The 23,740-nt window shown below is 47.5% G+C and overlaps 1 protein-coding gene across 1 annotated transcript in view; it reads left to right on the top strand.

Moving 5' to 3' along the window:
- The window catches only part of LOC142592762 (uncharacterized), a 50,274-nt gene extending 26,921 nt beyond the window's left edge, over positions 1–23,353 (top strand). Inside the window, exons 4-7 of the mRNA XM_075704422.1 lie at positions 2,870–2,933; positions 12,711–12,770; positions 13,306–13,445; positions 22,938–23,353. Coding sequence (XP_075560537.1) covers positions 2,870–2,933; positions 12,711–12,770; positions 13,306–13,445; positions 22,938–23,067 — 394 coding nt within the window. The 3' untranslated portion in view covers positions 23,068–23,353. The remainder of the gene's footprint in view (positions 1–2,869; positions 2,934–12,710; positions 12,771–13,305; positions 13,446–22,937) is intronic.
- Positions 23,354–23,740: the final 387 nt, after the last annotated feature.

The following is a 23,740-nucleotide window of genomic DNA, read 5'->3' as shown; positions in this document are numbered from 1 at the left end:
AGTCATTTTAGAATAGCTTCTTTTTGCGTTTTTCACCTTATGTGAAACGCGAGCACCTTTGGTGGACGTTATGGTTCCCGTCCCTTCAACGTGGCACCATCTAGTGGGGCGTGCCAAACATGAGTAACCATCCTGTCATTTATATGCCGGCATGCCTCGTTAGGCCTAGAGACACCGAAGTCCCCCAACGACCTCATGTCTAATGCTTTACTTGAAATCAGAGGTAGCCAAGCATTTAGAGTTACTGGCGATGAACAATAGAGAGAGCAGTCATCATAAGAATTCAGTCAAGCGGGAGTTACTGGCGCTGCCAACACCGCCAGCAGGACGGTATATTTTTATGTTTAATTGTAAGCGCAGTTCTAAAGCTCTGTGAAATTTCACCAGGATGGTGAATCGAATGCAAAGCTGTGGAATATGAAGAAGAAACGACGTTGCCTGTTTGTAACTCGCACAAGTCTTAGCGGCGAGCATCTTAAGAAAGAACAGAGTAGAGAAGTGTTTTCGATAGGAAGGAACGACAATTCTGGACTTGTTGTCTCCCAGCAATTTCTTGTAGCAACAGAATCGCAAAATACCGTTTTATGCTGGAACGTGACAGTCCCTCCCAGCTGGTTAATGTAGCAAGAATTCCCTCTCAGCAGTTTAATGTAGCAACACAATCGCAAATCCCCGTTTTATACTGGGACCTCACTTACAAGTGATGCTACAAAGTGTTTTACGCTGAAACAAGTTTGCATAATTTTTCCTGTGCGTAAGGAATCTTGAGCATGTGCAGCGACTGTTGGACACCAGCTTGTATTTATCTGAAGAGTTTTAGTTTGCGGAATAGCGGGTTGACGGAACAGCGGACAGCCGTAGCAAAGCTGTTTGTGTTTCGTGAAACAATGTGTTTAAACAGTTTTCTGTTGCCTCAGTGTTACCGACGAAAAAAAAAAGTAATTCACTTTAAAGATTACGTCGCTGCCATAGCTTTGTACCAGCAACCTAAGTGCACTTTTCTAACGTAGTAGTAACAGCGAAGAAAGCGGCAGTGTCAGAAGTGTCACGAATATAGCCATTTATTTGCTGAATCTGTGCCCAGCGAAACGAGTAAAGCTCAGCACAATGATAGCTTCGAGCACACTCATCTTGGCAAAAATGTTTTGGCAGAGCACACGTCTCAGTGATTTAGGCATAATTCATTGAAACTTTGAACCCTGTACCGAAATCTCTGTTGCTGGGTAGGTTCTACAATGTACACAACTGTACTCGTCGTGAACGACAATTATGGGCTTGTTGTCTCCCAGCAATTTATTGTTGCATCAGAATCAGAAAACCCTGTCTTATGCTGGAACCTGACATTCCCTCCCAGCATAAAGAACAGATAGAACCAGCGATAACATTCGAGAAGCAGATGGCACCACATTTGCTGACACACTAAAGCACTCTTGTATTGGCGAAAAATGAGTATACAACGACGTAGCTTGGTCACGTCTAAACCAAAAACAATTTTGAATTATGGCCGACACTTCCTGTGAAATATTTGTTCGCAGAAAAAACAATGCTTACTGCCATCCCAAAGGGCGGCGAAGCGGTGCGGTTACAAGCGATTATATCTTGACTGGAAGGTCTCAGGAACGCCGTAATGATAGGTCTCATGAGTTAACGGATATGGGGAGCTAGGTGAATGGCTTATCCACCTCTGACGCTCGTATAGACAGCCCGCGCGGGGTCGCTCCTGAGCCAGTCGCCGATAGCACCTACTGCAAAAACTATAAAACGGCTGGGGGCGCAGCGCGTTTCTCGGTACAATGGAAGCATGATTTTGTGCGTGCCCGCACTCACGCGGGTGGTTTTCCAGAAATGCTACGTGTCGAAAGATATCTACACCCTGCGATTTATATATCTCGAAGTATGTCGGAAAACACAGCTAATCCTACATATTTACGCCGGCTGTGCGGAGCAAGTCACGAAAAAGAAAGTGTTTGTGAAGGAAATGGGCGTCTGTGTGGTGCTTCTTCGTTTTTGGCCTGCGTTATCTTTCACATAAACAATCTTTAGGATCGAGTGGGCTACCTTTCAAGTAATGAAATATTAGCAATTTGGGCTCAAAATGAACCAAGCATGGACACTTGTGGTATTTAATGTAAAAAAAGGTTAACTGACTCAGCAAGACTTCATCAGTCTGCAGCGATTTCGGTATGTATTGGTGAGTTCTGCTGAATCGCCACTTTCAGTGCCGGAAGGCGGTGATTTATTTAGTGTCAATCTGAGTACTGCGTTCGTTTTTACCATACGTACGTGTTAACACAATGGTCATTCACACTAGTTTGTCGGTAATCATGCCCGCTATAAACATGTCTAAAGCAGTGCTGTTCAACTGTGCACAACTGTGCCATGAGTGTTTGGGTGTGCTAAATTAAGCTCTTTAGCGTGCAGACACTGCTAAGTTTTCTATAAAGGACGCTAGATGCGTTTTCAATTTGTTTCTTCCACCTGTATGAAAGGAGGGGGAGGCATTTCTTAACTACGCACTGAGAGTTGGGCACACAACTAGTCTTGCATTAGGCGGCAGTCGGAATGCGCGCGCCATTTCTGGGAATCGACCCTATGGCACGTTGAATAAGTAAAGCGACTCTGAAACTAAGCCACTCAGTGCGAATACGGGTCAAGTTATTTCTAATTTCTTATTTCTCCTTCTCAGTTGTCAAAACGGTCGGTTTTGACAGCTAAGGTGTGAAACGAACTGTTTTCCTCACACCACCTCCTATAGCTGGTTTCAGGAAAAATTAGGTTCCTGAGATTGACAGGAACAATGAAGTATTTGCATTTCTAGATTGTGACATGTCCTGAATAGAATTTTTGTGATAAAATTCCTTATTTCCAGGCTCGAAGTGGTTGTCATAATTCCGGAGTGCGAAGCCTTTTCGTGGAATGACACCAACGCCCTTGTAAGTACGACGTGCTGTGAGTGAGAGCAGATGTGTCCCTACTCGGCATCTGTCGACAGGACTCGCTGATCTTGCGTGATGACCATATTGTAAAGGAAAAGGCAGGTGGATCTGTGTCGGTCAAATGGGTTATTCGTGGTGCCTATTTGTTTCGAATGTAGTTTACTGTGATATACACATACTGAGTATTACCGAAATTCCTAATTCATGATCAAATATAAAATAAATTCTGTGGTTTTACGTGCTAAAACCAATATCTAATCATTAGAAACAGCGTTGTGAGGCACTCCGGTTGATTTCGGCTACCGGGCGTTCATTACCGTGCACCCGGTGCACAGTACATGGGCGTCTTTTTTTTTTGCATTTCTCGCCCTTCAAAATGCGACCACCACGGCAAGGATCTGAAATTATGCCTTCGTACTTGTCAACGCAATACGTAATTCAGGCCAATTTTTCTGCTACACGGGGATCCTGAATAGTGCATAAAGAGTAGAATCGTAACAAGGACCAGGGATGGTGCTGTTGGGTGACCCACTTAACACAAGCCCGTATATTTCAAGATTGTTCGTGAACGATGTCAGTTTTACGTAAAAGTGCATACAATATTGTAACGTAGATTGAAGACAGTCTTGCAAAATAGACGCTTCTCTTTAACGGCGGGCCAGAAGAGCGAGCAGCTTACGCGCTTCATCGTCTATCATGGCGCCGACCTTTGCGCGCGCAGTTTTGCAATGCGGGAGCCCCACATCATTGTGTCAATTTTGTTATTACAGAGGGGGATTCATTCATTATGATGACATTCTTTCAATAACTTAATCGTTGCTGAGCCACAGCCTCAGCGCATCAAGTGACGAAGTCGCTCGGTACCACACGGCAAGCCATTAAATAAAGAACATCCAATACAAATAGAAAAACAAAATGTAGTCTACAAACTAATTAAACACAAAATAATTAGGTCTCCAAAGAAAGTATTTAAGTCAGAAGGGGCCTACAGTTTCGTGGTCTGCAGTTGAGCTGCGAGATGAACTAGAGGTGTCGACGGAGGCAATGCTCGGAGCGTGGAAGCGATGCTCAAGACAACCACTGTTAGGGAAAATCCTGGTCACCCTCAGGCGAAAAACCGGGACCCAGTAATGCACGAGTAGGTTTGGTTGCGATGTTGGGAATGCGGGCAGGTGGCCTTGGCATGGTAGAGGTTTCGATGCCGGATATAAAGTGCCGTTGCTTCACCTCTGCGCCCGGTGTATTGGCTTCATTTCTGCCACGTCGATCCGCATTTTCCTGCGTGCGATCAGGAGAACGCGGTGACCACGCCTCTGGGAGTCGCCCTGGTCCAGTACAAGGCACAAATCACGGGCCTGATGCCCGACGATTTCACTTCTGCGCCTGGAGCACTGGCGAACTCCTACCTGCATGCAGGCTTGTTCCACGTGTCGTTTTTGCTTCTTCGATTTATTTCTCTGGCACGCTCGTGCAAAGGCTGGATGGTCTAGCCGTCGTCTTCACATGTCTGACTCACTCCGAGCCCAGCACTCGCCAACTTGACACATTACATACGTAAACAAAAAACAAAAAACAAAAAAAAAGAAATTACGCAGTGGTTACGGTAGCTAACAATTTGAAACCTCAAAGCAAAAAAAAAACAGTAGAAAAATGCTTTTTAGTAGAAAATGGCGAATACAATTTTTTGTGCAGTTCATATACTAGATAACGACGCAATAAATATGAAGAGCAATATAACAAATAGCATTATTACAATCACAAAAGACAGTTTGTCAGAATGAACATATTTGTTCAATATAATTCCTGACATGGTTCTTGAATACATCTTTCGTGTATCATAGTTTAATGGAACGTGCAACAGATTTCCAAAGATTGTTTGCGGCTAATATGGCTCAACCGAAGACCGGTGAGCGTGCTTGTGGTTCTGGGTTGAGGACGACGTTGAGATCTTAAACCAGCTGGCCGCTCTTGAGCACACCTTCGCCACCAGAAAGAAACGACGGCTCCATTCAGTCGTAAGGGTGATAAATGGCCTTCTCCATCTGTAACTATGTGGTGGAGGAACCATCACTGCTGCAGCTTCGTCGAAGTCGTGAATATATCGGCCTTCCGCCATATGCCGTAACTGTATTTGATATCCCTGAAGGAGCCGCTTCAAAGGCTGCCCCTAGCTGTCCACTACAGTACCACCGACTTCCACCTACCTTTGGACGAAAAACGGGAGAAGGTGCCAATGAGTAGGTCGTCCACTACAAGAGTGAGCCAATTCAATTGGTGGAATGCAGCCACCCAGCTCGCCAATGTGCTGTTTTCCCTTAATGATACTGCATTCGTGCGGTACGAGAACCAGGAGGACATGCTTACAACGTGGGAAAATTTTCGTTGATGAGCTAAAGGCATGTTTGGGGGACTCAGTCGCCAAAAAGAAGCGTGCTGAGCGGACAGTGTCGCAACGGGCGCAGCTACCAGGTGGGATATGTACTACATATATCGAAGTGTTAGAGTTGTGCAAGGTGGTTGGTGCTCGTATGTTGGAAGAAAGGAGCGGCTGAGGAAGTGTATCATTTAGCAATAATAAAAAAGCATAAGTTCCTGTCCGACGCCATTCGGCATTGCATAACTTTTGAAACGCTCACGAAACGCTTACAGATGCGCCGGAAAAGCCTGATGGTCACCGTTGGGAAGCGATCCATTTGTGAATCGTAAATAAGTCGTTCAGCACGAGTGAACGCCATGCTTTAGTGGGTGTGCTTTCAAAGCACGTCACGGTGCGTTTCGAACACGTTATACCATCAACACGGGTTCGGTAAATCCAATTAGTCTAAAGCGATATCCCGTTTCATCATCATTGCGCCAGATTATCAACGAAGAAGCGCACGAAATGATAAAAAAAGGAGTCATACAAAGTCAGCGAGTCCTGCAGAACTGCTGAGCAAGTCGGTAAGGCCGTTATGTTTATGGCAGCGTTGTAGGCGGTGTGCGTCGTATGTATTCCTTGACGTGCGCACTTTTGGCGCAGCTTAGTGGCAACTGAGCCGAACAAAGCAGGTCGGACAGGCCCTCACACATATGAAAGCGTTGTAGGCGGTGTGCGTCGTATGTTTCCGTGATCAGACGCGTCGCTTGATGTGACTACTGTCTCCGATACCTGGTGTCCACAGCGCAGAGGAAACTGCCTTTCCTCCAGATACTGTAGTTCGCTGCTATCTGCAAGTGCGCACAGTCCAGATTAGCTGCGTAAACAGACACACTTCTGCCGATCTGTTGAGCAGGTCGGTCAGGCCGTCATATATATAGCAGCGTCGTAGGCGGTGTTCGTAGTATGTATTCCGTGATCAGACACGCGGCTTCATGTGCCCGCTGTCTCGGCTGCTTGGTGGCCACTGCACCGAAGAAACTGCCTTTCCTCCAGATACGGTAGTTCGCTGCTATCTGCAAGTGCAGACAGTCCAGATTAGCTGCGCGCAGCAGGCGCTCTGCTGCCGAATGGTTGAGCAGGTTGGTCAGGCCGTGATATTTAGGGCAGCGTCGTATCTATTCCGTGATCAGACAAGTGGATTCATGTGCGCACTGTCTCCGCTGCTTGGTGGCAACTGCGCCGAAGGAACTGCCCTTCCTCGAGATGAGGTAGTCGCTGCTATCTGCAAGTGCAGACAGTAAAGATTTGCTACGCGCAGCAGACGCACTGCTGCCGATCTGTTGAGCAGGTAGGTAAGACAGTCACATTCATGGCAGCGCCGTAGGTGGTGTTCATCGTATCAATTCCGTTATCGGACACGTGGTTTGACGTGGCCGCTGTCTCCGCTGCTTGGTGGCCACTGCACCGCACAAACTGCCTTTCCTCCAGATGCGGTAGTTCGCTGCTATGAGCTGCGTGCTGCAGACGCGCTGCTGCCCGACTTTTGAGCACGTCGGTCAGGCAGTCATATTTATGGCAGCGTCGTAGGCGGTGTGCGTCGTATGTATTCTGTAATCAGACGCGTGGCTTTATGTGGCTACTATGTTTGTTGTTTGGTGGCCACTGCGCAGAGGAAACTGCCTTTCCTCCACATGTGGTAGTTCGCTGCTATGTCAAAGTGCATGCATTTAACATTAGTTGCGTCCTACACACTGCTGCCGAACTATTTAGTAGATCGGTGAGGCCGTCATATTTATGGCAACGTCGTAGGCGGTGTGCGTCGTATCTATTCCGTGATCGGACACGTAGATTGATGTGCGCGCTGTCTCCGCTGCTTGGTGGCCACTGCGCCGAGGTAAATGAGGTAGTAGATGCGCCAGGTGAGGTAGTTCGCTGCTATCTGCAAGTGCAGACATTCTTGATTAGCTGCGTGCTGCAGACGCACTGCTGCCGAACTGTTGAGCAGGTCGGTCAGGCAATCATATTTATGGCAGGTCCTGGCTCATATTCCTGGCTCATATCCTTGATGACATTAATGGAATGTGGGCTACGAGACTGTCCAATCACCTGACGCCTTCGCTTTAATCTTCTTTTTGCTTGAATAATGTCTCTGGTTATCCATGGATTTCATTTTCTAGTGGCCTTAAAACGGTGCGGAACATAGCACTTTATGCAATGTTGAACCAGGTTAGAAAAATGATCCCAGAGTTTGTTAACGCTCTCAACAGAACGGTGCATAGTAATGAAGTCTTCAAATGATAAGGCAAGTCGATCTAATATGCATACGTTATTTGATCTTTAAACATGCCAGGTCGTTCGGTGGAAGTCACGCGTCCCTGCTCATTGAAGGATCCTAGCACGCGTACTGTTTATGATTTACGTCATGACAAGCGTATACGGTGTTATTAATCTTTATTTTATCAAAGATGAGCTTAACTTCAGCATGCCTCTTTTTTTCCTCGCGTGCTGAGTTCCACAGGGCTTTGCGTGCGCTATTATTCTCATAGAAAAATCATCCTGGACGTTGAAAAAGTTGCTCCCTTAAGCATCGAACAATTGTTTAGTACCTTCTTTTTTCCCCCTGAAATCAGTGAAGCGCAAAGTAATAGACCTGTTTCTTCCGTCTGTCTTCTTACCTAGCATGTGGATTCGTTGAATCGAGTTCAACTTCACTTTCTGTATTTGCTCAAAAATGTCAGAATTTACTTTGCGCATGAGATCTTCATCTGTTTCTTCGTCTTCTTCTACTATACCCCTAATTATAAGGTTATTTCGCCTTGAGCGGTTTTATATATGTTCTTATAACCAACTTGCCCATCTCACCATCAAATTTACTTACAGCACAATCAAGCACCGAAAGATGCTTATGAACATCGTCTAAGGATTCAAGCTTTTTTTCAATAGCTTGAAGTCTGCTGTCAACATGCGAGAGGAAAGCCGCTGATGTTGCCAGCTTATCTCTAATTTCAGTTTATTTCTCAAGTAGTTCTTTTTGAGACAGCACGAGCTGCTCAAGCATGCTATCCTTAGGTCCTGGGTTTTCTTTGATATCGTCGGAAAGTTTCAGTAGTAGGCTTATTACGGATTGGCATTCAGTGGTACAAAAACCAAGAGTGCGTGGAAACGGCAGCACTAATAAGCAGATGTAATCACTGCAGAAACCATGTTTGCTTTTACTAACCTGCCCAAAAAGCGCAACTTCAGGCGGCATAGTCATGGCGGTGCTGCCGTGTCCACTGCTGGTGAGTAAAGCCGGCATCCCTTTTAAAGGTGTCGGTCGGGTGATCACATGGGCATTTGTTGACGTCACTCCGCGAGCAAGGTAGGCGTCACGTGTATCATCCACGTGTGGTCCGGCCAGTAATGCCGAAGATGCGTAGTTCCTGATACCCGTGCGAAGTCGCAGTGGCGCCCTGTACCCGTAGAGACGTTGTCCATCAGGTGGAAAAGAAGCATCCGTGAGCGATCCGAGGCAAATGCATACGTAGAACACCTGCACAAGAAGCGGAACTTCAAGCGACATAGTCACGGCGGTGCTGCCGTGTCCACGGAATATTCTTTCATATTAATATTCTTTTGAGGTATTTCCTGGCCCTGTATTGCCACTGCCAGTTTACTGTTTTCATTGAATACCATAACAGCTGATATTGTAAGGCTAAATTTGAAACCTAAATTATCGCCTTCCTGTCCACAAATATTAGCAAGACGTTGAAAATAACTTTTGCTTGTTAGCTAGCAACACAATGTCGTCCGCATGAAATAAACCACGCAGCTGCTGCTCTACTACTGTACCCGCCTGTTTGAATGACAAAATAAACCCGACCTTACTTCCTTCTAGCGCCCTCTCCATCCTCACCATATAAGTCATAAACAGCAAAGGGCACCTCTGTCTCAGTCCCTTGTTGATATCAACTGTCTCCTCGCTGCTCACCCCTTCCCATTCAACGCAAACGGTATTTTATAAGTAAATCTCTCTCAAAAGCTGCAAACAATCGTCGCATTAGCTTTCCCTTTCCAGAATATCCCACAAAATGTTGCGCTCTACGTTGTGACATGCTCCTGCAATGTATAAAAGGCCACGTGTCACTGTCGGCTTTCTACTCTTGATGTTTCAATACATTCAGAACAAATCATTTATCGTCCAAACGCCCACCTATTCAGAAGGCATTTTGATGTTTTCCCAAAAGGCCATTATTCTCTGCCCGTACTAGCAGCTTTAATTTGATTGCCTGCATTGCTAACCTGTATTTTTAGCGATGCAATGGTCAACGGTCTATACGAGTGAATTATTTCGGCCCTTTTACTTTGTCGCCAAGTGTCTTTCCCCTGAGTTTCCTTACTTTTTGATCCTGGTCTATAATCAGTTGAACAGAAACCTCGTCTAGCCCTGTGACTGTACGCTTTGGAATTTTCTCTTCGGCTTTCTTCAGTTGCCAGTTCCTCTTCTATCCGACTATTTCATGCTCTTTTTTCTTCAAATACAACCTCGTCACTGCCTTGGAAATATTCGACTGTTATTTTTTGGATGTAATTTAATACCGCTTCCCTTTCCAGTTTCTTTCCTTCTTCGTCTAGGATATGTTGATCCAGCATAATAATTTTATGTGGTTCCAAAATCTTCTAGGTATGGCCTTTCTTTTCTCACGTATTTCTGACAACCAAGGTTCACTTGCACCTTTTTATCTTTGCTTGCACCAGTATTTGAACCATATATTCTTTTGTGCTGGTATATTTCCTATTTACTAGCTACTTCATCCTGCGGCAACTGCACTTTTCTTGCCTGCCTGTGCTTTCAGGATACTTTCTGTCGTTCGTGGATCGCTTGTATCTCCAGGTTTCACCAGCTTTTCAGTTTTTTTTTTCCGTTCCAACGAACATGTGGTTTCTCTTTACGTATTTCTGTCGTTATTAAACTTACACCAACTTTTTACTTGGCCATTTGACAAGTTGTTTCTCGACTCTTGTTGCTATTTTTGTTATTTTTTCAGGGTTCAAAATTGGATTGACTGCTCCGTTTCCCAACTACATATCCCATTTCCAATATGACGTAGTAGTTCTGCGGAAAACCGCAAGGTGGAGAGAAGTAATGAATAAAGGGAAAATCAGACATCCACCCGTTCGTAGCAATTGCTACAAAGGAAACCCATACGGGTTCCTCGCAAGAAAAGCCTCATAGTTGAAGAAAAATTCGGCCTGGTCCGGGACTCGAACCCCGGACCAGGACGAATTTTTCTTCAACTATGAGGCTTTTCTTTCGAGGAACCCGTATGGGTTTCCTTTGTAGCAATTGCTACGAACGGGTGGATGTCTGATTTTCCCTTTATCCATTTTCAACATGATGCGTTTAGGGTCACTACCTATGCTGCTATTCCCCTTCTCGTCAACGACCATTCTCTAACCTCATGAATTACTTCTTTCATCTCACAGTAATGAATGGACGATTGCTAGTTTCCCACTTCCCACGTAATCTGCCTTTGACTTTAGGCTAGGCCCTGTATTCACGATAACGTGCTTGTTTCTCAAAGGTCTAGCATTGACTTACTGTTGTCCGTCTCGTTACCTAGATTCTGTGTGTGGCCGTTCATGTAATCTAATAAGATAATTTTGGCATCATTCCCGAAACCCTTAATATCAGCACTCGAACATTGCACTAACGCTGCCTGATGGATTAGCATTCGGACTTCCCCCCCCTTTCTTTCAGACTTAGTTCTGTTGCATCCTTCCCAAACATAATTATCAATCACTGGCGGCTCTAAGGTGCGTTTCTGTAACCGCATACACCCATATCCCTTTAGGAGGTCGTTTAGCCCACCTATTACTGTCCATGTCTTTGGCTAACAGCGCCACTTCGGAGTAGGCGGGAGCACTCACCGCATCTCACGCGGAACACGGAAAAGGGCAGCCGGAGGCAAAACTGACTGCGCGCGCAATCTCGGAGGCCTTATCGTAGCGCTGATATATCATGTGTTTTACATTAAATGGCGTCACTTGTTCGGCTACCAATATTTTATTCCAGTATGTCAGTTTGGGAGTATGGTGCCAACTCGGCGATTCTGCAACAACTGAAGTTTGTGTTCAAAGTGCCCATTACAGCAGAATTGTATGAAATTCTTTCGTGATCATTTTTGCATGTTAACTATATTTAGCCATATAGAATAAAATACAGTAAATCGAGCCTGATTAGTGGGGTACCGGTGCAGTAAAGCCGGTGCAGAACTGCACCGGCGTTTCATTTTGCGGGGAGAAGGCGCTGCTGCTTATAAGAACATTTCCAGATAAATATTGTGGTCACTAGGCATTTTGTACATTTGTTTCTCAAAGCCGTCGGTCTTTCTCATGCGGTGTTTATGAACTTCCTCAGTTCCACGACATACGGCAGTTGCTGGTGTTCATCGCTAAGCTTTGACATGAGCCTGTTAACTCGGGCGTTAACTCTTTTTACAGCGTGTACTTCATATTGGTAAAGTACCATCTCGAAACTGAGTTTCCTTCGGCCGTCTCCTCCTTCCGTTAAGCGAACGTCATCGTTGTCATCTCATTGCCGCACCATTGCCGCATCCTACATTTCAGCTAGCAAATTAAGGCGAAAGAGAAAGATGAGAACTTTGCCAAGTACCACCGTTTTGTTGCACGCACAAGACCGTATAAGAACCTGCCTCATATTTGGCATTTTCTTAGACCGGTATATACCCGATTTGTTGCCACCGATGAGGCTTAACATACTAACACGGGAAAAACGGCAAGTAGAATACATATCTGCGCAAGCTGCGCGATTTGGTTGAACATATTCCTAGGGCTGGGCAGCACAACTCGGGCGAAGGACACAAGGAAGCTGACGAATAAGCGCAGACTAACTGGCTTATTATGCACAAGCGTAACTGCCCAGCTCTTGAAATATGCGGCGTTTGAGGCAGTGAAGCATTCTGTACTGCAAGTTGTTCCTGCTATCACTAAAGTTGCTTGTGCTTTGTTAGATTTTTTTACGAAGTACTAGCTGGAAAGTGAGTTTCCTCGGCCGTACGCTTCTGCCGTTAAGCGAGAAACCTTTGTTTTGAGATGACTGAAATATTTTATAAAATAGAAATCAAATCAGGCGCCAAATTGTAGATGCTTACTTTACGCTTGACCCGCTGTAGTTGCTTAGTGGCTATGGTGTTGGGTTGCTAAGCACGATATCGCGGTATCGAATCCGAGCCACAGTGGCCGCATTTCGATGAGGTCGAAAGACGAAAACAGCCGTGCACTCAAACTTAGGCGCACGTTCGATTAACCCCTCGTGGTACAAAATTCCGGAGTCCCCAACTGCAGCGTACCCTTGTCAGGTCGTGGCTTCGGCACGTAAGACTCTTATTTTTTCTTGATGATTATCAACGCAGGCGCATGCATCTTCCAGACTGCTATCTCTCAGGATGAAAGGGGACACCGTTTGCCCACTTGTACGTGTCACTTCATCACATGACCGCATGTTTAATCACTTGTTTGCGAAAAAAAAACTGTCTGTTAGTCAGCGCTCGTATCGTCTTTGTGTTTTGTCCGGGCTGCGCTTCCCGCCATTGGAACGAATGTTTAGCCCGACACGTTTATTGTACTATCAGAATACATTCGCCCATGTCTGCAAAACTTTCTTGCGCACCCCTCCATCTCAGTGTAATCGCGTCTGTGCCCATTGTTAGAAAGTCGCAACAGGCAACACTATAGCGAAGCAGCACGACGTTCTGTGTAATGCAAAGTTGTTGACAATATAGCAGTGTACTCCTTATGTGTCAACTGATGCTTTATAGCCAGCGTGTCTGTTGGCGCTCCTTGAATAAGTTATTAAACTTCATCCTACTGAGCGACAAGAAACTAGAACCTGGATGAGGAAATTCCTTCATTGACTTCGCACTTAAGGCGAAAACAAAAATGCAGACCTTTCCTGAGCCTTTTAAAAATACTATTTACTATTGTCATTCTCTCTTTCGCCACTTGCAGGTGTTTTTAAATAGCATCAAAACTAAAATTGGGAAGGCGGTTGAACTATCCTTCTCTGCTGCATCATGGAAGGCCACGAGTCCGAACAAAAAACGCAAAAAGACTGCAGTACCTGGACAGATGGTACCGACATTCTTCTGGTAAGTTTTACAATGGCAATATAGCAACGAAATATTACCTATCTCTATAGACAGGTTCTATAGCTAATCCAAAGTATATGCAAACCGGTATCGAAGCTGCCATAGAAGACCACATGTCAAGAAAATGGTGGCTCGTTGCAACCGTCAACATCTGCGTAACGGGGTGGTCGGGGCACAACTAAAAGCAACCAAACATAAAAAATAAAAAGTGAAGTCACAACCGGAAATGGTAGTGACGTCAAATGCTGGTTGCTGTTTGGCGCGAATGTTTGAATTGATTAGACGTCCGGCATGTCGACCGCTAAGCCAGCAGTTACTTTCCTTTTGTGGCTAAGGCGAAATTGCGACTCGCCTCAGCTGAAGAGCCAGAGCGTCATTAAAGTATAGGAGAGCAGTATGTCTCAATGTGAACATAATTAGGCTCTCACCGACGGCAAATTGCTCCAGTACCTTCCTTAGTAAGGTGATAGAACAGGAGGGGAATAAATCACCAGAAATGTTTCAAAAGCAAGTTCCCTTTTATGTTAGTAGAGTAATGCAACCAATAACACTGACCAAACAAAACATGTTTCAACATATGAAACGTACTACGGCCAGCACACAGTCGCAATATGTAGCAACATATGCGAAACCTTTTCACAGAATCATTCGCCATTCCGTGCGGCAACATGTATTCATATCCAACAGTTATCAGACAACACTGCCCCACATTATGATTTTGGAAACATTCGACTAATTTTGCATCCCGCCTGACAGTCAGTGCCTGTGTTACGGAGAGTGATCAAGCATAGCGCGATGTTTCTTCGCTGAGCATTGTGCATTCATCGTCACGACGAGAGACAGCCCGTCGGATGCTGCAGTGTGAAATTTCACAATACAAAAAACCTGCACTCACACCTTTCGCCAATGAACGCCATGCGCTGGGACAGGAAAAATTTGAAGTGCAGCGCACGCCTCACTTTGAACAAACACGCAAGCAAACTACAAACTCCCATGAAACCGCCGCGCACAATTGAGCAACGTCATTGCGCATAACATTATAGCTTGTTTTCAGTTTTGCCAAGTCTTGCACCACAATCACTGTTTGGCAGGGGTCACCAAGAACGAGCTAGTAAATTGTGAAATAGAAAAAAAAATATGATTTGTTGATTTAGAACAGAAATATTTGAAACGGAATATTTACTCGTGCGACAGCCTTTTGATTTAAAGATTTCGAACATTTCACGTAGTTTTTCTAATTGCAGTGTCTCCCCCTCCTCACCTAGTCGCGCTTCAATAATGTAACACTAACTGATATCTCTCGCGATAGGTTTTAGCACGCTTTTCCTCCCAAGCTTCGGGACTTTAGATGGACCTTGACTTATCCGATACCACCTATATAGCACAAGGCCTATTCACTCCGATCCATGACGTCATGTTACCTGGCCCGGCTGTCATAGACTCTATTGGGGATGTTGCCGAGTAGGCAGAAGTGATACTGACGTTACCGCTTTCACCAAGCCAGCCTTTTGAACGGAAATTTGGGCTCTTTAGATGGTGTTGGCTAATCCTGCGCCTTTTTTTTCGCACATGCGGATGGGGTTGCGCCGGAAGAGTTTTCGGGGTACAGGCGACCGACAGAGAGACGGACGGACGGACAAATCGGCTAGCTATATGCAGCTTCGCTGTAAAAGAATACGCTCGACAAAAACGCGATCAGCAAGTTAACAAAAACTGGGAAGTTCCGACTTTATGCCACCCCAGCTACCTAAACATAATAGCCACAGACGCAAGTTTTCACCTGAAACGAGAAATCTACGTGTTTGCTGCACACAGCAAAGAGCATGATAGATTTCGCGAAACGCATCCAGAAAACAATCATCGGGCCTGATTGCTGTGCTGGTCTATTAAAAAAACACGAAGACTAATGCGGCATCAAATACAAGGCTCCTGAGAAGCCCGCATGAAGTCACAGAGAGCACCAATGTGACAGAAGCGATAGCTGAGTGCACGATATTTCCTGTCAGAAACGAGCAAAGTACTCGCAAGCAAACGGCAGTTTTCACAACATACCGGTCGACGCCTTGCGCATCATGTTACGGTGATCAGATAGTCATCGTCTGCTGGCTGCTAGCGTTGGTGCGAGCAAACACCTGCTCACAAGCTTCGCTATTCCGCGGACAGTGCGCGACTTCCGGTCCGGAAAAAAAACGAACGCAATTGCGGCAGCTTTCGCACTGCGGGCCGAGGTTCGGAAGCTGTCCGAGAAAATGGAATGCGTGACTGCAGTACCAATCAGTCCAGCTGTCACGAACTAATAATCGAAGAGGCCCACTGACACACTGATGCTTGTTCTCGCGAATGAAAAAAAAAAAAGCTTCCACGTCGACGCGCGTTGTGCTGGCGCATTTACCGAGAGTGCACGTGTCACGAAGCCGTGGCCCACAGCTACAAGATTGGACATACCCAGCCGGCTGCACATATTTTTCACAGTGAAGCCGAATACCTCTACCATCCAAGGAAATTTTTGTGCCGTTGTTGGCGTGGTAAGAAAAAACTCCCCATACGTGGGCCGATCCCGGAGATGGTTCAATACCGGCCTCACACTCGGCAGAGGTGAAGCAGGCACTCCCCATGCGTGGGCTGACCCCGAAGATAGTGCAACACCGACCCGACCGGCGGCTGACCTGAAGCACACGTGGGCCGATCCTGAAAATAGTGCAATGCCGGGTCGACCCGCCTCGGAGGCGCAGTTCGCCATTAAGGGGCCCAGATACACAGCTTCGCTGGGCATCCCTTCACAGAGTGGAAAGGCAATGAGTTTATATTTTTTAACTTTTTCAAGCGAAGCTTCTCTATTGCCTCACTCGTGTCGGCGTTGCCGTAGGAAAAAACACAAGCCGCGCGAAAATAGAAATTGGTTGTCGGACTGCGGATTCGAACCACCGGCATCCGGCTTGCTATACCACCACGCTAACAGATTCAACCACTGTCGGTTCATCATACGCGCTCCTTAAAGTGGGGTTTTATATGGATGAAGAAGTATACGCAGCGCAAGGCGCCGCCCAATCACAACCGTCCCCCTCCGGAAGAAGGGTGTAATCGCGTGTTGGCCGGCCATTTCCCGCCAGTTCAGGCTCGCCAGTCAGATGAGGAGGCCGTGTTTGGTTCCTTCTGCTAAGAGAAGACTGCGTTGAAGGAACGCATGACGCGTGGTCTACAAGGTGGATCTAAAAAGGCTGCGAATCTTCGGGCAAAAAGCGGTTCAGTACAAATTCGCACCGACATCAGCAAGCGTGGTTATGGGAGCAGCGATTGAAGCGCGGCCGTTTGGAGGGAACATTGGGGAATGAAAAAAGCTTATTTTTTTCAAGTGAGACAGTTATTATTGACAGCACGTTATATTATTAACAGTTATATTATTAACAGCACGCGCATGTGCACGGCAGTATATTGAGCCCGCCTTCTTACTATGAATTTGTCCCGAGTGCATCGCCCGTCTATGTTTGTCTTCCAAATATGAAAGCAGCTTTTGCGGCGTGGTCTCTGAACTGAATAGCCAAAACCATTTTCTGATTATGAGGCACGCCGTAGTGGAAGACTCCGGAAATTTCGACCACCCGGGGTTCCTAAACATGCACCTAAATATAAGCACACGGGTGTTTTCGCATTTCGCCCCCATCGAAATGCGGCCGACGTGGCCGGGATGCGATCCCGTGACCTCGTGCTCAGCAGCCCAACACCATAGCCACTGAGCAACCACGGCAGGGGTGAACTGAATAGGACGGTTCCGCAATTGAACTGCGAGCATACATGCGTGGTCATATGAACACCTGCATATGTGAGATAGCCAAATACGTCTGTGAGATAACCAAATAATAAGTCAGATACTCATGGGTGAGTGGCAACCGTAATACCCGTTGTACCGCCATTATTAACCCGCCATTTTTTTTAGGGTCTCCATTCATTGTATCTAAGTGATTGAGGCACACATGGAAGTGAGCTGGAAAGACAGCTCTTCTACAAGCGGCTATTATTATCGTCAGTAAAACAGGGAAATGATCCCAACAATTACGCGAAGTGCGATAGAGAGGCTGTATGATCCCATAAAATTCTTCCCAACGCCTTACTTTGCAAACAACACTGTTCGTTGTAGAAACAATCTTTTTTTTGCAAGTGTTGTATATCCACTGCTGCTTGCGCCAGCCATCACACTTTCATGGCAGCAGTATAAAAACTGCATAACCATCTTCAGGGTTCTCGCTGCAGTTATAGGTGCTACAGCACCACATAGCGCTATCACAACAGCCAAGGAAATACAGCATGCAACGTTCGCTGAGCTGAGCCAGCCGAGCTAAAGAGAAAAACCCCGCAAACACAAAAGAAAGAAGTCTCTGGATGGAGACTGAAAGAAAGGTGGAGAAAGCCTGCGCTATCAAGGCCCATTTATTAAATTACATGACACACTCATTATAATGCTTGTTTTCCCCCACCAAAGGGCGTGAGTTCGAGTGTCTTAATTGACACCCTAATTAATACCAAAGGTCGACGGTGTGACCCATACCAAAGCTCGTAGGCTTGTGAGGTTGAACACTTTCTTAACTGTGCCTTCATTAACTTCGACTTAACATGAAAGGTCCGGGGTTCGACTTTCCCACAAGCACGACTCCCACCTAAGGTCGTGGATTCAAATGCCTTAATTAAATTTGCCTTTTTTGTCATCATGAGTGGCATCGGGGTGCGAGCAGGGGTAGGAGCACGTGGTAAGGCGAGCTCACATGACTTCCTGTACCGCACGCTGCGTGTTCCAGACCATTGCGGGTATGAGCCACTTAAGGCTTTCGCCTTAAAACACAAGCAAAACGCAAGAACCGCACGTTTCCAAAGGCAACGAAAGAAAGGAAATTCGTCGTGCAGAAAAACGGCTGCAAATCGGTTCCCGCAAGGGGAACGCAGAACGGGCGTTCTGCGTTCGGGCAGTGGTGGCGAGGAGGTGGCGTGGCGGCGGCAGAGTTCAAAAAGTGGCGCTATTAGAGCACACCGTACGCAGTTGTCCGCGCTGTAAGCGGGTGCAGCGAAGCGGGGCGCACCGCTACAGGGCTCCCCCCTCCCCTCCGCGCCTCCCCCGTAGACAAAAGGGGCAATTTCATGGTCCCCACGCTGGCTTGACGCCGTCAATAACAGCAACGTCCTTGTGATCATTCACGGTCACGGTGAAGGTCTTTTCGTCGTGATTTAGCACATTAAGGGGCATTCGTAGGACGCTGCAAGTGATGGCCGGGTGCTATCAGGTCACACAAAGAGGTGGTTAGATGAACCAAAGTCCTTGCTTAGGAATACGTTGTAGGTAGAGGTTATACGCAGAAGCGGCATTTGCGCGACGTAGTCAGGCGGCGACAGATCGGGTGCAGAAGGAATGGCGAAGAATTCGGCAGGTAGTGGGAGGCTGACGCCGTACATCATTTCAGCCACTGTGCCTCTCGGTCTTTGAAAAACGAGGAGTTTGTCAACCCATGGACTACGGCCGCCACGAGCGATGAGTGCAGCATTCAAGTGCCGGTGCGTTCATTGGATCATTCTGGTCGCTGAAGGGTGGCGTGCGGTTGTGTGACCGTAACCTTCACTGACAATGCTTGTCAACGCAGTGAACAGCTCGCACTTAAATTGATGGCCACAGTCTGTGGTCACAACACTGGGGCAGCTGAAGCGAGAGGGCCGCCCGGCAATGAAAGCATAAGCCACGGTAGATGCCGTTGTATCCTGTAGCGTAAACGCCCCGGGCCAGCATGTATAGCGGCCAACGCAGGTGAGGATGCAGCGCTTCCGTCGCAGTGAATGAATTGAGCCGACGTTGTCTATGTGGATGGGGTTACAGTGACAATCTCGGTGTATCACGCTGTCTTAAACGTTGACGAAAAAATGGCTGTGGCTTAGCTAAGGTTAAGCCCAGGATGCGTAGCATACTAGCCTTTATTTTAGTTGTTGAACCACTGTTTAGCCTGGTGAACTGCTGTTGCTTGGCTATACTTGGTTTGGCTAGTAGAAGAAACAACTCATGCGTTACTCTGCTTCGCCTTCAAGAGTGGAACGCGACAGCGTTCCCGTCGACCCGCCAAGGGGTGTAAGACAGTGGGCTACGGCGCAGCGACTACGCGCCCCGCATTGGACGCGGTGAGCGTCGAGCAACGCAGCGTTCGGCGCGGCAACGAAATGTGCGCCTGAGTAAGCGACGCACGCCTGAGCCTTAGAAACAGCTCGTTTCTAAGGCAGCACCGCATTCACTAGAGGCGCTTTTGTACCGCTTCGAAGCATCGTACTCGTGGCTCAGTGGTAGCGTCTCCGTCTCACACTCCGGAGACCCTGGTTCGATTCCCACCCAGCCCATCTTGCAAGAGTTGAGCCAAAGCCACCTAGAAAAAGCGCAGCTGCTTATATGACGCCGCGAGCGACGGCGCGAGTTGGAGCCCCGTTTCTCCTCTGTCGTGACGTCACGGTGTCACGTGGTATTGAAGGCGACACCGCCGCGCCTGAGGAGCTGGGTTGAGCTCTAGTAATATGCTTCGCATAAAAAGCTCCCACAAGCCCAGTGCCCGTCGTCACAGTTAATACTGCGAAACAGGCCGTGATGAGGCGCTGAGTGGTGTGGATGCGAGGGGGACTTGCTTCAAGTATCTTGGCGAATATTTGACGAACATACACGTATGGTCCAAACGGGTGGGTGCGGCCAGAGCACACGTCACACAAAATTCTATCTGAGAAAGGCGACGGCAAACCAGATGGCGCATGGAAGTCGAGAAGTCCACAGCACCACATAGCACTTACAAGCGAAAGGGTGTCGGCAGCTGCGTTTCGGTTTTGCTATTGCCTCGAAGTGCACAGCACCACATAGCGCTTTGACGCAATATTGTTTCGGCAGCAGCGTTGACTGAGCCTTCGATATCCGTTGACCGTACAGTGAATTCGGGGATGAAGCTTCGAGGGCCAATTTGCCTAGGTATATAGGCACTTTGGTATACACGGGAAGCGAATGTCAGTGGTAAATGGTAGGTGAGCACCTGGAACATGCCAAAAGGTGGGGAGATGGTGGTCTTCGGTATGTCCGATGGCACCACAGGAATTTGAGGACAGTATTTAAGCCAGTCTTACCGAATATGGATGTACCAGCTAGTTGGGTGGCAAAGTCGTGGGCACCGAGAAGCGGATGTCTATCGGGGACAGTAAGAGCGTTCAACGCACGATAGTCTTCACTCTGCGAAAGTGCATGGCGGATGACCAGCTGCAGCATATTTATGTCACAGCGAGGTGGTAAAGGCGTAGCAAATTGCGTAATACTACAATCCCGTTGGTGCAATTCGTCTGGTGCGTGATTGGGCCTCGCACTGGTAATTGCAAGTTGTTGGTCTTTGTCAGCTCAGGGTAACCTGACAGGATCGAGGCAGAAAAGCATAAGTGTGGAGTTGTTCGCAGAGGTGCTGACGCAAGTGCATGGATGGCCTGCACGGACAATCTGTTTGTATTGTCGACAAGGAGACGCAAAGGGAGGTCCACGCTTACTTCGGAGTTAACTAGCGAAGTCTGCTCCATGTATGGTGAAGCACATTAACAGTGAATATCCACTGAAATGTGTTGCGTAGGCTCAAATTTACAGACATTAAATTAAATTAAATGAGGTTTTACGTGCTGAAACCATGATCTGATTATGAGGCACGCTGTAGGAAGGTACTCCGGAAATTTGGACCATCTTGAGTTCTTAACTGCACCTAAATCTAAGTACGCGGAGTTTTCGCATTTCGCCCCCATCAATATGCGGCCGCCGTGGCCAGGATTCCATCCCGCGATCTCGTGCTCAGCAGCCCAACACCTTAGCCACTTAAAAACCACGGCTGGTACTTCCCAAACGTGATGATTCTGGAACTGTTGGGTTGTAATGGTGCTTGTAATGTACTCTGACACGTTGTCGGCCGAGGCGTGTGGCAGAAATAACGCTCGCTTCGGCACCAGTGTCTGCCAAAATACAATGCCCTGCGAACCTGTCGTTTACATAAAGCCGGCAGCTGCGCGTCGCAATGGAGTCGTACGCCCCCATTAGACTCGCGTTCACGTTTCTCTACCAGGGACACACTTTGCAGTGGCGCCAAATCGGGTGTGGAACCAGAATAACCGTCAGGTCGGTTCTTGGACGAGAACGGGAGCGAGAACCTGAGCTGTCGCGGGAGCGACGAAGTGGCACAGTCTGCATCGCGGTGAGGACTGGAACGAAATTTTGCAGCAGACGCTGAAAAAACAGCTCACGAATAATCGTACTGTTGGAATCCTACGTGCTGTAAGCAAAGAGTGGGCGCATACGGCGCATCAGTTGCGATGGGCGTCTCTCTCCAAGCTCATTCACATTGAGGACTTGAAGGCGGCAGCGTTCTTAAACCGCTTTGCGCGTCAGCCCGATGGCTTCGAAATGCTCGTAAGGTTGGGTGGGGCGTGCAACTCTCAAGACGTCGTTGAACTTGTCAGCCTTTTTTGAATGCAGTATCGAGACCACATGCGGATAGCTGACGCGTTGCCAAGTGATGCAACTTAAGTCGACTAAAGACTTTCCAATTGAGCATAGCAGACTCTTCTTCGGCCGAAATGGCGGCAGCTGTACCTGCATGTTAGAGACTGTTTCCATGTGGGCGGTGCGGGCTTTATCCTCGCCTGTCGCCATTGCCTGCGGTGTCTGTTGTCATGTGCTGTTGTCCGCCGTCGTGCTTGCGTTGGTGGCGTTCATGTCGGGGTACCCAAGAATTATAGGCAAGGTTATGTGTTGCCTATAGATAGATGCGAGTGGCGAAAGTAAAGTTGGCTCACCACAAGAGCTGAGGTTAAAGTGTCCTTATTTTGTGCGCCTTTCGCACCGAGCGTGCGCTGCTGTAAGCAGGAGCGCCAACGCGAACCGTGCCTCTACTATAATAAAAGTTGAATGGAAGGTTGGAAAAAGGTAAGCAAGTACTTTATTAGCTTTAGCGTTGTTAGGATACTTCATGGACTTTTCGGGGATATGTATATATGTATGTGTCATGTATACGGGTAATGTTTGTGCGTGTGTCTGCTATCTATAGGTATGTCTGTTTATAGATCTGTACGTTTGTACCTTACCGCCTGTCCGTCTAATCTGGGCCACTACGGAGTCAGTGGTCGAATGGGTGTCAGCCTGCTGTGGTGACATAACTGGGTTCACCACTAACAATCGGACCAACTTGGGTCACTTAGATCACAATGTGTACATACGTGCTGGTTCTTTCACGAACCTCTTTCACGACACGTGGGACAGGGCAGGTACCGCTTTTCGAAGAGACACTTTGACGCCAATTCGGAGTGCTGGGCATTGTCTCTCGGTCTGTGCTGGTACCAGTGAGCCGCTTTGATGCCAACTTTAGCCACTGGATATGCGTCAACTGGAGTATGCTCCATTGTTTGCCTTATGCTGGGTGTGTGTTATTTGACAGTGAAAACGACTAGTATGCTTTTCGTGCGCAGCTTGCCAGGCCGACATCGTGTTCCGGTGAAGGATATGCTGCAACTAAGCACCCAACTACGGCAGGTGGACTCTGACGATTGGGCATCAAGGGCATCTTCGAGCGCAGGGTCTGAGATGGAAGAAGTGTAACGTGAAGTTGCCAGCGGGGTCGCTGAACATCGTGGCATGTCCGGAGTGGTGAACGGGGCATCATCAAAGTATGTTGACTCGATCCGCATCAGCAAGATCCCCCAGAAATGCCACAGCAGCCTCAGAAGGATCAAAGCAGTCCTCTATAGAGAAAAAAGCAAGAAAGCATTCGCTCCCAGCAGCAACACGTCAGCTTTTGGTTCCAGCGACAATGGCGAAGGAGCCGCACTGGCTACCTAAAGGGCTAAAGAAAGTGAGCTAAAGAATAAAGTTTCTTCACACCCTGGATGTGAATATTATACTTTACCTGGTCAAAAGTCACCGCTTCTTGCTTTATTCGGCAAAAAGCCGCAGCGTCTGTGGGAGACGCCGCGCGTCGGTTGACGGGCTTTGATGGCGAAGACGATCGTGACGTCAGGTGGGTGAGCAGCGCGTTGGTTGACGGGCTTTGATGGCGAAGGAAATCGTGACGTCAGGTGGGTGATTCCAATAGAGTAGTAATGTGAAACCTGTGTTGTCGACATCCTCTCGCCCAGTCTTCGCTGCTGCGCTTGGCGCACGTGGGCAGGGGGGGGGGGGTGCGGATCTTTGTCGAAAATTCAAACGGTGATTGCAGCGCTGCTACGTGCATAATGGAGAAAATAATTTCAGTTGAATTTTACTGTGGTGTCCT

The sequence above is a fragment of the Dermacentor variabilis genome, chromosome 9, assembly GCF_050947875.1.
Source record: "Dermacentor variabilis isolate Ectoservices chromosome 9, ASM5094787v1, whole genome shotgun sequence".
Taxonomy (NCBI): domain Eukaryota; kingdom Metazoa; phylum Arthropoda; class Arachnida; order Ixodida; family Ixodidae; genus Dermacentor; species Dermacentor variabilis.
This window is presented reverse-complemented; position numbering and strand designations above follow the sequence as displayed.